This window comes from Ursus arctos, unplaced genomic scaffold (genome assembly GCF_023065955.2).
Source record: "Ursus arctos isolate Adak ecotype North America unplaced genomic scaffold, UrsArc2.0 scaffold_13, whole genome shotgun sequence".
NCBI classification, from domain to species: Eukaryota; Metazoa; Chordata; class Mammalia; order Carnivora; family Ursidae; genus Ursus; species Ursus arctos.
Window position 1 is genome coordinate 33,154,594 of NW_026622797.1, and position 13,703 is coordinate 33,168,296.

The 13,703-nt window shown below is 39.0% G+C and overlaps 1 protein-coding gene across 2 annotated transcripts in view; it reads right to left on the reverse strand.

Annotated features, from left to right (window-relative positions):
* LAMA2 (laminin subunit alpha 2) overlaps window positions 1–13,703 on the reverse strand; it is a 603,226-nt gene that overhangs the window by 139,963 nt on the left and 449,560 nt on the right. For both annotated transcript variants that reach the window (XM_057311058.1, XM_057311057.1), the window contains exons 34-35: window positions 6,290–6,432; window positions 2,513–2,611 (exon numbers count right to left, since the gene is read on the reverse strand). In XM_057311058.1, coding sequence (XP_057167041.1) covers window positions 2,513–2,611; window positions 6,290–6,432 — 242 coding nt within the window. The remainder of the gene's footprint in view (window positions 1–2,512; window positions 2,612–6,289; window positions 6,433–13,703) is intronic.

The following is a 13,703-nucleotide window of genomic DNA, read 5'->3' on the forward strand; positions in this document are numbered from 1 at the left end:
TGGGGATGTAAATACAATTGGAACTCTTATTCATTGCTGGTGAGATGCAAAATGGTACCGCCACTCTGGATGACAGTTTGGTGATTTCTTATAAAACTAAACATACTTTTACTACATGATCCACCAATTGAGCCCCTTGGTATTTACAAAATTGAATTGAAAATTTATGTACTCAAACGTTTATAGTAGCTTTATTCATGTTGCCCAAACGTGGAAGCAACCAGGATGTCCTTTAGTAGGTGAATGGATACATAAACTGTGGTACAATCAGACAATGGAAAACATTTACTCAGCACTAAAAAAGAAATGAGGAATCAAGTCATGAAAAGATGTGGAGGAAACTTCAATGGATATTACTGAGTATAAGAAACCCATGTGAAAAGGCTACCTACTGTATGATTCCAACTATATGATACTCTGGAAAAGGCAAAACTATAGAGACAGTAAAAAGATCACTTTGCCAGGGGTTTGAGAGGAGGGAGGGATGAGTGGGTGGAGCAGAGAGGGGGTTTAGGGCAGTGAAACTACTCTGTATGATACTGTAACCTATAGAATATACAACACCATGAGAGAACCACAAAGTACACTATGACCTTTGAATGAGAATGATGGTCAATGTAGCTTCATTTATTGTAACAAATGTACCACTCTGGGGTGGGGGTGTTAATAATGGGGGAGCTATGTCTGTGTAGGGTTAGGGGGTATATGGGAACCATCTGTACTTTCCAATCAACTTTGCTTTTAACCTTAAAATTCTTTAATATATGAAGTCTATTCTGAAGAATTAATTCAGTATGGGAGAGTCTGCTGAAGAGAGGAAAAGATGTAGGCTAAGACATAATAAAGGTCTGACTTTCCTAGTAAAATATTTCTTGTGTTTCTAGGCTCTGATCATTAGGTTCTAATCAGATCAGTGAAACAATGCTTGTGTCAGTTTTGCTTATCCCTCTATTGTCAGGGTCTGTCATTCCGACAGAGAACCAAGTACATGGTAGTTGCCGATTAAGTATTAAAATGAATGAATAAATGAAACGCCTCCTGCTCCATGGAATTTTCCCTAATTACCCTTCAAGAGATTAAATCATTCCATTTATGTTTCTCAGGTACATTTCTTGCTCCCTTATTTTATATCATGTTTTATTATATATTTGCATGCAGTTCTCCCACATTACCCTCCACACGTCTAAATACATATGTATACACACACACACACACGCACACACACACACATGTTCACACACACACACAAACTAGACTGAAGCTCCTTGAAGACAAAGACTGGGCTTCATTTCTATCTTTCATCTGCAAACACTTAGCTTGGGTGAACATTCCTGAATGCTTGCTGAACTGAGTTTACTTTGTTTGCTATGATCAGTTTAAAATTTCTTATTTAATTGTATTTACATAGAAAATACAAAGTTATTAACTATTAATTTAATACGAGAAAACTGTACTTATTAATCTAATTAATATCTAACTAGATCTGGCAAGAAACTGTTCCTTATCTTGCTGGTACTAGATTCTGAAAAAGTGTTTCATATGCCATTTGTGAACTCAGGGCCATTGTTTAGTGTTACGTGCTCAGAAGCCAGTTTGATTTCTCTGTGGAAATTTTCCTAAACCAGCATCATGCCTGTGAGGTGGAAAGAGTACTGGGCCAATGGGAATCGAGACTGGGTTCTACTTAGGTCCCTGAGTTTAGTGAATCGTATGGCCAGTGGTAGTTCTTTTCATTGTCATGACCTGAAGTTATTTCTTCCTAAACCAGCAAACAGAAAATGAACTAGATAATATGTAAGAACATTCTAGCTCCAATATTCTTTGTCATTTAAAGCTCTTAGAAGATCAAACTGGATCTCTAAATTGCAGGCCAGTTTTCTGCTCATGCATTTTTCTGGCCACAAGATGGCGGACTTTATGTTGTTTTCTTCATTTTCTAACAGCAAAAAGAAACTTGACCCTCTTGCAGTTGTGAAGGTTTAAAACACCCAGTTCCTTAAAAAGTCTGATAAATGTAACACGGACTTTACATTCTAACTTTTCAAAGTGTCTTAAATGCTTTGGATTTTCACAATAAAGATTTCCTCTTTTGTGTAGGAATACTGATTTAGACTGTATTTCTATACAAATGCAAATATCCCGTGATGAGATCAAAGCGTCTGTAAGTATTTTCCTTTGTGTTTCTTTTTCCTTACATAGTCAAAGACAGTGCTGTTGGTATTCAAAATTGATAAAAACTTGTATGTGTGACTGGATAGAATTTTCAAAATATACTGTCACGCTGATATTTTTAGCCCTTGTCCTTGACACTGCCCAAGTATCACAACTTCCTTTGATGCTACTGAGTTTCAGGATTTTATTTGACGCAGAAGTAGCAAATCAAAATACATCTACTTCACGCACCAAATTGGGAATTAGAAACAAAAGATTTGCGCTTCAGAAATTTGATGTAATTTTCCTTAATATACATCATCTATCTGCTATAAGAAGATTCATGGCCCTCCCAACTTACCCTGGTCAGAAGCTCATTCATTTCCGACACGAGTGTGTTCAGATTGCCCTCTGCCAACTGAATGAGTCTCTCTGGAGCCCGCTGGGGTGAGAGCAAGTGCTGAAAGAGATTTCATTCCATATACATTTTAGTAAACGGTTCTGCAGTGATCATGGGTTGCACATTTAACACAACAGTTTTCCTTTATATACAAAGTATTTCACCTTCTCGCCTTCACAGAAAAGATAAAGAAACCATTTCACCTGGACACAAATACATGAAGTGCTATGCAGAATATCCTGGCAAGCAGTGCAAATTGCAGTCATTTATTGAAAAATTACTATGTGCCAGGCTTTCTTTTTTTCCCCCACTTAATTCTTACAACAATTCTATCAGGTAAATGTTATTTTGTTTTGTGTCTGAGGAGACTCTGGCCCAAAGAAGGTTAAAACTTGCACAAGATCACGTGGCCAGTAAGGGGTAGAGTCAAGATGAACTCTGTCTGGTTGTTCAATCTCCCATTTCAAGCAACAGAGATAGAGTTTACAGGAAGGAAGGAGAATGGGAGCCGTTGACAGAGGGCCCTGGCCGGGCACTCACAGAGAGGCCATTTTCTTCTGTTAAACACAGTCAATGTCATAGAACAGTGACATTAGACAAGGTCACCCTGTGACAGTGATGAATGAAAGAAAACGAGACCACTCCATAATCTTGTCTAAGCACAGACAAAACCGTAGTCTCTGTGTGGACCACAAAGGCACCCAAAATCCATCTGCTGTCGACTCTGAGTGACCACTGCCCCTTGGTCATTATAGCTTTAGCCTCCCTGTGTTCTTCCCTCCTTCTCTGTAAGATTCATTAGAATAATCCATTACCCCCACTTCCTAATAGCACCCAATCCAGCCCAAACCCCTGCTCCCTTACACCTGCCCCAGAACACCCAGCACAAACCGAGATACTGGGAGTCACTGCTATGACCCTCTTATGGAGACACGCCCACATGCCCGGTGGTGGGCAGTGTCCCTGGTTGCAGTGAGCTCAGAAATGCAACTCTGTTCTCAGTGGTCTCTGGCTGGAACCAGACAGCACTAACACAGGTAAAGGAAGTGAAAGACGAGGTAAAATGACTTGCTTACCATTTTTAAATATCAGAAGAGGATCTCAAGTATCCAGGTATTAAAGAAATTGTAGGAGAAGGACACAAGCCCAGAATCAAGAAAGATTGGAATTGAAGGAAAATCAAGGTGGTTTTGACCAACACTCAGCCAGCCCTCAGGAGATAGAGGACTGTATCTCTTGGCTCAGGGGGTGGCCACAGATTAAAAACACTTCCATTAGGGCCTTTCACTACTACATCCAGTGCTTATGTGGTATTTTCAGAATTGTTTATGTCCTAGTGAAGTATTTGCTTTTCTCGGTTAATCTCCTTTCTTGGTATTCTTCCCATGTATAGTACTTCCCCTCATCCGTGGGGGATATGTCCCAGGACCCCCGGTGGATGCCTGAAACGGCTGATAGTGCTGAACCCTGATATACTGCTTTATCCCATTCATATGAGCCTAGGATAAAGTCTAATTCATAAATGAGGCACAGTAAGAGATTAACAACAATGATAAAATAGAACAATTATAAAGCTATGCTGTAACAAAAATTATGTGAATGGACTCTCTCCCTCTCTCAAAATATGTTACTGGACTGTACTTGCCCTTCTTGTGAAGATGTGAGATGATGAAAGGCTTACATAATGAGGCACCGTGGCACACGAGGCTACCTTCGACCTTCTGATAATAAGTCAGAAGGAGCATCATCTGCTTGCGAACCATGGTTGACTGTGGGTAACTGAAACCGTGGATAAGGGGGAGACTAAGGAAAATAACCAGTCAGCATCTTCCTTATTAAAACTCCCATTTCTGATATGAGACTTACGAGGTAAATTTGGATTCCTCTGTCTAGCTTTCAAGGTTGTCCTTCATATTACCCTGCCCACTCAAGTTTCTAGCCTTATCTTTTACTAGCATGCCTGCCTTCTCACGTCGGACAGACGTGCCCTGTGAATTCACGGCTCCACCTATGCTCACACACTCTCTTCGCCTCAAGGCAGGAGTACGAGCCCCGCCGGGCCAGGGAGGTCTCATGGCTGGCAGGTGCGCTGGGCCTTTCCAGGCAAGTTACTTTCTCTCTCGGAGCTTGACAAAGGTAGTGTCATTCTCACTGGCCCTGAAGTCATTGTGCCTCTATTTCAATCCCGGCTCTGCATTTAGTAGCCACGTGGTCTTATGTCTCGCCTGTAACTTTTCTGTTTCAGTTTCCCTACCTGAAAACAACATGGATGATACAGTGCTTCCTTCCTACCTCTTGGAGTTTCTGTAAGATTTATGTATGATAATTCATGTAAGACTTAGGGAGTTAATTGCTTCACACAGAGGTACTCATCCATAAGTGTTAGGTATTTTTGCTGTCATCATTACTGGCTTCCTCTCCTGGAAAATAGGCATAATAATACTTGGCTTGAAGGCCATGGTCCAGATTACAGAATATACTCCCTAGAAGAGCGTCCACCAGTGTCTAGTGAATAAACCTTAGATTTTTCCTCAGTCCTTGCCAATATTTCTCTATTAAATTGTGTCTATCCTTCAAGTTCCAACACAAATTACACTCTCATTCATAACGTATTCCCTGGTTACTCCGATTATTACCTGTGTCTCCAATTTTGTACAATATTGTAAGTCAAAAATTTACAAAACACATGATGATTATCCTGATTGTTAAATTACTGCTTTCACCACATAGATTACAGGCTTCCTGGGGGTAGTGACCACATATAGGAGTCATAAAACTCCCAGGGAACCAAGCACAATACCGAAACATTCCAGAATTTCTTAAAAAATACCTGATCATTGACCAATAGCGTATCAGGAGTCACTTTCCACCTTTTGCTATCAGATGAAATCCCACTTTCCTTAACATTTCCTCCTCTCCCACCCACTACCAAAAGTTTTAACAATGTTTTAGAATACTGTTTTTCAAATTAGTTCTCACTGAAGTGTTTTCAAAGGTCTGCTAGCTCTCTAGTACAAAATTTTAATCTTGTGTTTTCAATTCGACAGGAAACTTAAATGTTAATGTAAGCATTTCTGGAACTCAGGCGGGGCACCTGAGAAATGGATATGGCCACCTGAGCTCAGCAGCGACCTCTGCATGCATGTCTGATCGTATGGCAGGTTGAGCCCCTAAATCATGTGACCTTGTCAAGTGATGCCGAATGTCATTTTAGGACCCTAGCCTTACGAGGGACTCTGGTTCATACCGTGGAACGGTTGGAGTTACACATAACATACATACTGATCGAAGAGCCTGTGCGGAAGTAGTCACGGTCATATTCTTGATGCAAGCAGCAATTTGCTTTCAGCAAAAATCATCCGTTATTTTATATTAATGTTTTTAATTTTAATTTTATTGGTTTTTTAGGCTTTTGTAAGGATTAATGTGCTTTGATTTTATAGAGCTATAAGTATAGGGAACCATACCTGATTTTATGTTTGTACATATTTAAGTAACATAATAAAGCTGATTTAGGCAAAGCACTGAGAGTACATAAGACTCTTTCCCTTAATAGCAATCTGTTATAGTATAATACTCAAATTTGAAAAACACTAGTTTAGAAAGTCTCTGAATTTCCCTCCTGGCTGCTTGCCTTGATTTGGGGCAATGGGAAGAACATTTACCAATTCTGGCCACTACCCCTTGGGAAGCTTCTGTTACCTTTCCCTGGCTCTTGCTGTTACTACTCCAACCTACCTTTAGTTCTTGAGTCGTATTTTCGAGGCCATACAGCATTTTATACGGGGCAGGTAGCGGGCCAGTGAGGTTGATACTCATGGCCATCTGCTCCAGGCGAGCCAAGTCACCGAGAAGGAGGCCCGTGCATTCATCTCCACAAACTGTGAAAGGGAAACAACATAGACTATTTACTTCTGTTAAGGATCCCAGACAGATGTTCAAAGATTTCAGCTATGAAATATTTTATGGCCCAAGTATAACTCCATGAGAGATGATGCTTCTCATCTTAGATAATAAACGTTTCAAATAGATGACAGTTGAAAAAAAGAGGAAAAGAACAACAGAACAGCAGACATGCCTGTTGGCCAGAAGCTGAATTAGGGATGGGGACATAAGCTGAGGAACCAAAGAGGAGGGGCAAATGGATTTTGAGGGGAATGAGCAGAAGTATGAGAGGTAAGACATGGGATATAACATTATAAATGTTCCAGCAATTCCCACATTAGCAATCTAGAGGACATCTGTAACTAGGGAATAAAACATGTTCCTGTGTCTAAAACTGTATGCAAATATACTGTGCTCCGTTGGCGTGCACTGGAGAGTGTAACAAATGGGTCTCCACGTGTTTCACGTACCACGCATGCTGCATATCCCAAAATTGTACAACTTTTCTGCTTGATATCTATTGAAAATAATTATTTTTAAAAAAGAAAAGTCGAAAGAAAGAACTTTTCTTTTTATAATTTGTGGTTTTTGGCTCATGATATGTATTTATTTACTTACCGACTTATTTGCCAACTTTTCCTCTTTAGCCTTTCAACACATTATCACCCATCATTACATGCACTCCCACCAATTCCTGCTTTGCTAATTAACCTCATCCAGTCTTGTGGATAAATAACTGCTAAGGGCCAGGAAAATGTTATTCCTTAAGTAGCCAGAAGTGCTAATGTTCTATGTATAATCTTTTCGATAATTAGAAAGAGGGAGTATTCAAACTTGGCGTGGTGGAAGGGGGCTGGTGGCAGAGTTAGCAGAGAGGGAAAAAATGGATTGTTTTTTCATTATTAGATTAATTTCATAAACAGAATTCCTAAAATGAAAATACATGAATTGTTTTGTAGGATTTTAAATACATGCATATTCAGTTTGAAGTTTTGAGCTCCTTGTTTTTTTTTTAACCCTTTGCAACAGAGCAATGAGGTGTATAGCTTCTCCATGCCAAGGAGCCCATACTACCATATTTATGATATGCGTTCATATAGACAGTTATAATTTCTAGCATATATTTGGAAGAAGGAGGTATCAAAACTATGCACGTGAGAAGAGAGGTAAATACATAACATGGCAAATACCAAGACCTGAAGTAGCTTTGGACCATGCCCCAAACTGGCAAGAATTCAATGAGTCCTCTAAATAGCACTCCCCTGAGCTGCCTAATGGAGAGAAAGCCATTAACTAAAGCTTGTAAACAAAGAGAAATTGTACAGGGGGTGAGTTTTGATAGAACAGCAGTTAGAGGTGAGTTAGAATATCCCTTCGCAGGGATTCAACTGCCCCAGCGGGGCTTTCAGGAAACTAGCTCCGTACAGGTGATACCTACAACTGTAGAGAGTCACCTGCAGGGGCTTTGCCCACAGAGTGAACAAAGAGGCTTTGGAGGCAGGAGTCCAAGTGTGGAACTCGAGCTGTATTCTCTTCCTCTTCTGCTAAGTGGAATGAAAGGGAATTTGCTCTGCATGGAAACTCAGTGAAGACAACAGAGCGTCGTGCCTTCCTGCTCCCAGTTCCATGCGAGCACTTGAGAAGTTTTAACACACCTGTCTACATGAAACAATTACAGAAAACACAACTTGCAACATAATTAGGTGCCGAACTGACTCTGTCTAAACATCAAGACACAGTCTGGTTCTCAAACATTAGCAGGTCTCAGAATCATCTGAACAATCTTCTTAACACACAGAAGACAGCCATACTCCCAGGGATTCTGATTTAAGGGGCAATGGAGTTACCTGGCTTCTGATTCTCTGAGAGTGTACCTTCCTCTCAGGTGAATGCTGTTACTTCTGGTCTGTACAGCACAGTTTGGTGGTAACTAGATCGGCAGCATTGCCATCACCTGGGAGTTTCTTAGACATGCATAATCTTGGGCCCATTCCAGATCTGGTGGCTCAGAATCTGCATTTTAGAAAGATTCCCATGCAACCTATGCATGTTAGTGTTTGAGCAGTACTGCTGTGGGTTGATTGGCCTCAATTCTGGCTGTACAATAAAATCATATGGGGATTCATAAAATACAGATGTCCAGGTTCCTGCCACCCCTGCCTTCAGAGCATCTATTTCTTGGGTCTGTGGTAAGGCCTAGGCATCAGGATTTTTAAAAGATGAGAGATGGTCCTATCACACAGCTAGAGTTTAGAACCACTGTTGCAGATGATAAGCTTCAGGGAGACTCAGTCCTAAAGATGAAAGACGTCATTTTGCTTGTTGTGTCCTCTGCCTAGGACACTTCTCCCTCCATCTTCCCCTGTGTGGCTCCTGCATGTTCAGGTCAAGGGCTTATTTCCTCAGAGGGGAAGGCCATGATGACTCAGAAATGACTGTCTCCACCAATCACTACTGCATTCCCTTGGTCTTGTTATCTTAACACTCGTGTGTATGAGGTATCTTATTACTTTATTTATACATTGCTTCTTCCACACCAGAGAACAGACCTTAATCACCTTTGGTCACAGTGTTTAAGATAGTGTCTTGCACACAGTAAACATAGTAAAAAATATGTGGTTACTACTATCTTTGTAAAAGAAGAGCAAAAAATATTTTGGAGAAGAGCAGAGTGTTAGAAGGACAGAACAGAGAGAGGGAGGGAGGGAAGGAGGGAGAGAAGAACAGTCAAAAAGGAAGTGTCTAAATGGGAAAACGTGAAAATGAGACAGGAACCACACAGGTATGTGAGGAACAGGAGAACAGAATAAAAACAATGTTAAGAGAAAAGTATCTTGTGATTGGAGAGGCAGAGACGGAGTAATGTCGGGATACGGCTGTTATGATACCCACATAAAGTAATCAGGTTTTTGTTTGTTTTGAGGTAATTCAGTTTTGACTCAGGAAAGAGTTATTAGAATGGAGGAAGGGAGGAGAAAAAAAAAGATATGAAATGTTATCAAGAAAGAAACAGCACAGATGGGTTATTGACCAGATAAAGGCAATGCTCAGTTCTGGGGTGGATTAAAAACGGTCACCACTTCCTTCCTGTTCTCCCACTAAGAGGTAGAGTCTTCGTTCCCTCCCCTTAAATCTGGGTTGGATTTATGATGCACTCTGACCCAAAGAGTGTGTCAGAGGAATGCTGTGTGACTCTTCAGCCTCAGCTTCAAGGGCTTCAGCATTTTCTGCTTTCACATTCTTGGAACCCTACTACCTTATGGATAATCCCAGATGAGTCTTCTTGAGGAAGAGAGGCAGCTGTGAGCAAGAGCACAGCAGGCCTGACCATTCCAGCTGAGGCCCCATCATGTGATGGGGGCTCTCCGAGACTCCCCAGACATGACAACAAAAGAACTATCCGTTGGAGCCCAGTCCAGACTCTCAACCTACAGAAACCTGAGGATATATCCAGCTGCTGTTTTAAGCTGTTGAATTTTGGAGTGGCAGCAACACGTAACTCATACCCTTTGCCAAGTTTTGCAAGTGTGATTTAGAGTTCAAATTCAGATCAGAGACTTACCAGTTGCAATTCACAGGCTAAGAACAAGTATTAGGAATGATTCTTAATTTTATTAAAAGTTAGGAAGGATACAAAGGCTCCTTTCCCACTGAGGCCAACTTTAACACTGTTATAAAGTTCCATTCAACTTCTAGTGAAGATGGATTTTGGGCAGATATTCCCAGGGTGTAAGCAAAAAATATACTCTTTTCACTTTCAAGACCTTGAGAGAGACTTCATAACAGAACGTCTCACCATGCTTTTTAGGGCAGTGTGTTCTTCAGGAATCCTTTGCTAGCCCTTTCTCTAATGTATTTATAATTTACAACCTACCTATTTCCAAGAAGAAATTGAGTCAGCTCACTGATAATAGTGTGGCTAGAGGTTCCTCACTGGTGGCTCCAGAAATTTCCAGGGAAAAGTTTTCTCAGTTTTTACTTCATATAAGAATAAATCAAGCACTGGAATGCAGAACTAGATCCGATTTACCGTGATACACTACAGAGTAAATTGGTGAGCTAGAATGCCAAGAGGCATGATGAATACTGATTTTTCTCTCGTTTATTCTACCCCCTGCCCATCTGTTTTGGTTCCTCATCTTCCATTGTTGAAATAAAAATGTATTTAATTGCTCTTTCAAGGACTCATACATCCCATTTTATGTCTCTGTGTCCAAAGGTCTATTACTGTACCATGTCTTACGGTCTCGGTATTTGCTTTTTGAGGAACAAAGCAGAAGCACATTTCCATAAGTGAAAGGTAAGTTTTATAGTATGCTCCAAGTAATATACTAACATCTGCCCAAATGGGTCAGAAAGACTTATGGATATGACAGCCATGGGGATTTTTCCAAAGCTTCTATATAAGTCTAGTTCATGCAGTTAGAAGATAAACACATGGGGAAATATGCCTTTTACATAATGGTTTGCCATTTTATTCTGACACAAAATATTTTACTTATACCACAAGCTACTTTTATTTGCCCTCAAAAAGTCTGAAATGTCTGGCAACAAACACGGATGCAAATTAAAACCACATTTAATTCACTTTGAGGGGGAAGATGTGAAGAGTGTACAGAGACATGGAATATTCACATTATATAAACAATTGTTCTTTGATAAGGGTGCAGTAACTGCTCAATGTAAATTAACACCTATCTTATAAGCAGGACCCCCAAAGAACCTCTCCCACCCATTCTATTCAGCAAGAGGTAGGTCATAAAGTGAGATCCTGGCTAAACTGCATGGGAACAAAAGCAAATATTTCAAGACTATGATTATATTTTACATGACTAAATGTTTCTGAGGCTTTGCCTATAAAAGTGTCAGGATAAATTTGTGTCTAATATTAACAAATGCAGTACTAAATTCAGATCGTTATAGCTGGGCACATGTAAGGGACAAATCATGCAGCTGATATTACAGATCTTTCTGTTAGCAATTAGTACAAAATACTGCATTTCTTCCAGAGTCCCCCATGCATAATAACTACTGGCTTAATGTCACAAAAAACTCACACACTACGTCCACACCAAAGAAGCTGAAGCTGAAATGAGTGCTTTGAGTATTTTTGAAAAGGCCAAATCCATTAACCAAGTTTAGGTAAAGATATATAAATTGTCTGCTCTAATAAAATAGGGATAATTGAGTAAATAAACATTTCTAACAAAAGATAAAATTTGTACACGTATATTCATGTTTTAATTTAACTCTTTTATATTAAGGCCATTGATAGTTCCTAGGATACGGATTTTATATTTCTCTTTTCCCTTCAAGAAGAAACTTTTAGATTGGCATGTATTTAGGGCTTATTATTATGTAGAAATAATATCTTCTAAAATAAAAATTTGGTTTTAAACTGATTAAGAAGACTTTTTTTGCCTATTATTTCTCTGAATAAAGGGAAAGGTATTCTGGAGGCTTTAGATGAGGCTGATGAATTTGTTCATGCACCAAGTTGTTTTATATATTATATGTGATTTAATATTTATCATAAGATATATGTAAGTATAATTATATAAAAGCATATAATATACACAAATTTATAATTAAACTAATACATTTATATAATTATGTATTATACAATAGGATTTTTTGTATCTTAATTTTAACTTAATTTTTAAATATTTGTGTATAAGTTTTATTTAATATATATGTTAAACAAAATTCTGTACATATGTGTGTGTATATATTTATATATATGTGTATATAATATATATATATATATATATATATACACATATATTATATATATGTAACACAAGTTCAATATGGCTTAAGTATGGCATAACTACTCCAAAAAAAGGGAAACTTTTTGTAAGCACTATAATAATAATGGGATAGTAACTTTTATCTATATAATATTCACTACATAGCAGGCAATATGTTCTTTCTTGCCTTCATTATCTCATCTAAAGTTCACAGCAATTCTATAAAGTGCTATTAATATTCTCATTTAAAAGATGAGTAAAATAGTTGCAATAATTGTATATATGAGTCCATAAATATTGCCACGTGAAAACTTAAAGAGAGGAGAAAATATAAGGTGGTCATAAAAGGGGTTTTCAGTGACTTGAAGAGCCTACAATTAGAATTGTAGAAAACCAGAAGTCAGCCTAACCTAAATATTTCATCAGAAACTGATGAGCTGCATAAAACATGTTTTTGGAAAAAAGTAGTCAAGTAATAACCATGATGCTAATAATGCCTAGAATTTATTGAGCATGTATTATGCTTAGGTACTTTGTGTGTGTGTGTGTGTGTGTGTGTGTGTGTGTAGTATTTTGTTTCCATTTTACGGATGATGAAATGAGATTTAGAAGAGTTCACTAAATGGCATCACACAACTTGTATGTGGCCAGCCAAGGATTCGAACCTTCTAGAGACATACCATGACAGCATGCTTCCGGGCATCAGGAGATGGTCTGCTTCAGGGACACCACAGAAAAGACAATTAGACTATCTTACTTATATGACTTCCTCTGACTTGAAGATCATATGATTCTATTGTTGTTTGAGGTCAATGAACTCCTTGGATCTAGCAGAGTGAAAACTGTAATCAAACGAAGTTTACTCTTAAAATAAAGCCTGACAAAAAATAAATAGTGATCAGTCTCCTGTCTATGACAGTTCAACAGCACAACTCTTTCTTCCATTAATAGAATGGCTGTCTCAGTGTGATATGCAAACCCCTGAGACTGAGGGCCAATAACTAGGAAAATTATCTAGAATCAGAGTGATAGTTACTGTTCTACAATCTTGTAATCCTGGACCTATGCTAAGAAGGTTGACAAAAACTCAAAGCGTCTTTTACTAACAACACAGATGCAGATAAAGTGCAAATAGGGCGAACGGAAGTTGCTTCTATAGATTCCATGATGTCCGGGTTTGAATAACACGCCACAGCTTCGAGTTGTAAAAAACTACAGTGGACATACTGGTCTTTGGATAGGAAGTAGCACTTGGGGGTTAAGTGGGAGCAGAAAGAGGATGGCATTTAACGGGCAAGGATGGAGGGTGATCGCATGTCCCACAAGCAAATCCATAGTTCATTAAATAGCATCTGGGGGTCAACTGATGCTTTATCATCACCTTTTATTATGGAAAGTCTCATTTTCTTCACAGGGATCAGCCACATTGCACTATTTTGTTCCTGCTCTCATTTATAGGGAGAAATAATTGCCATTAGCAATCATCTTTGATTTATAAGAGTACAACAGTGTTCTAG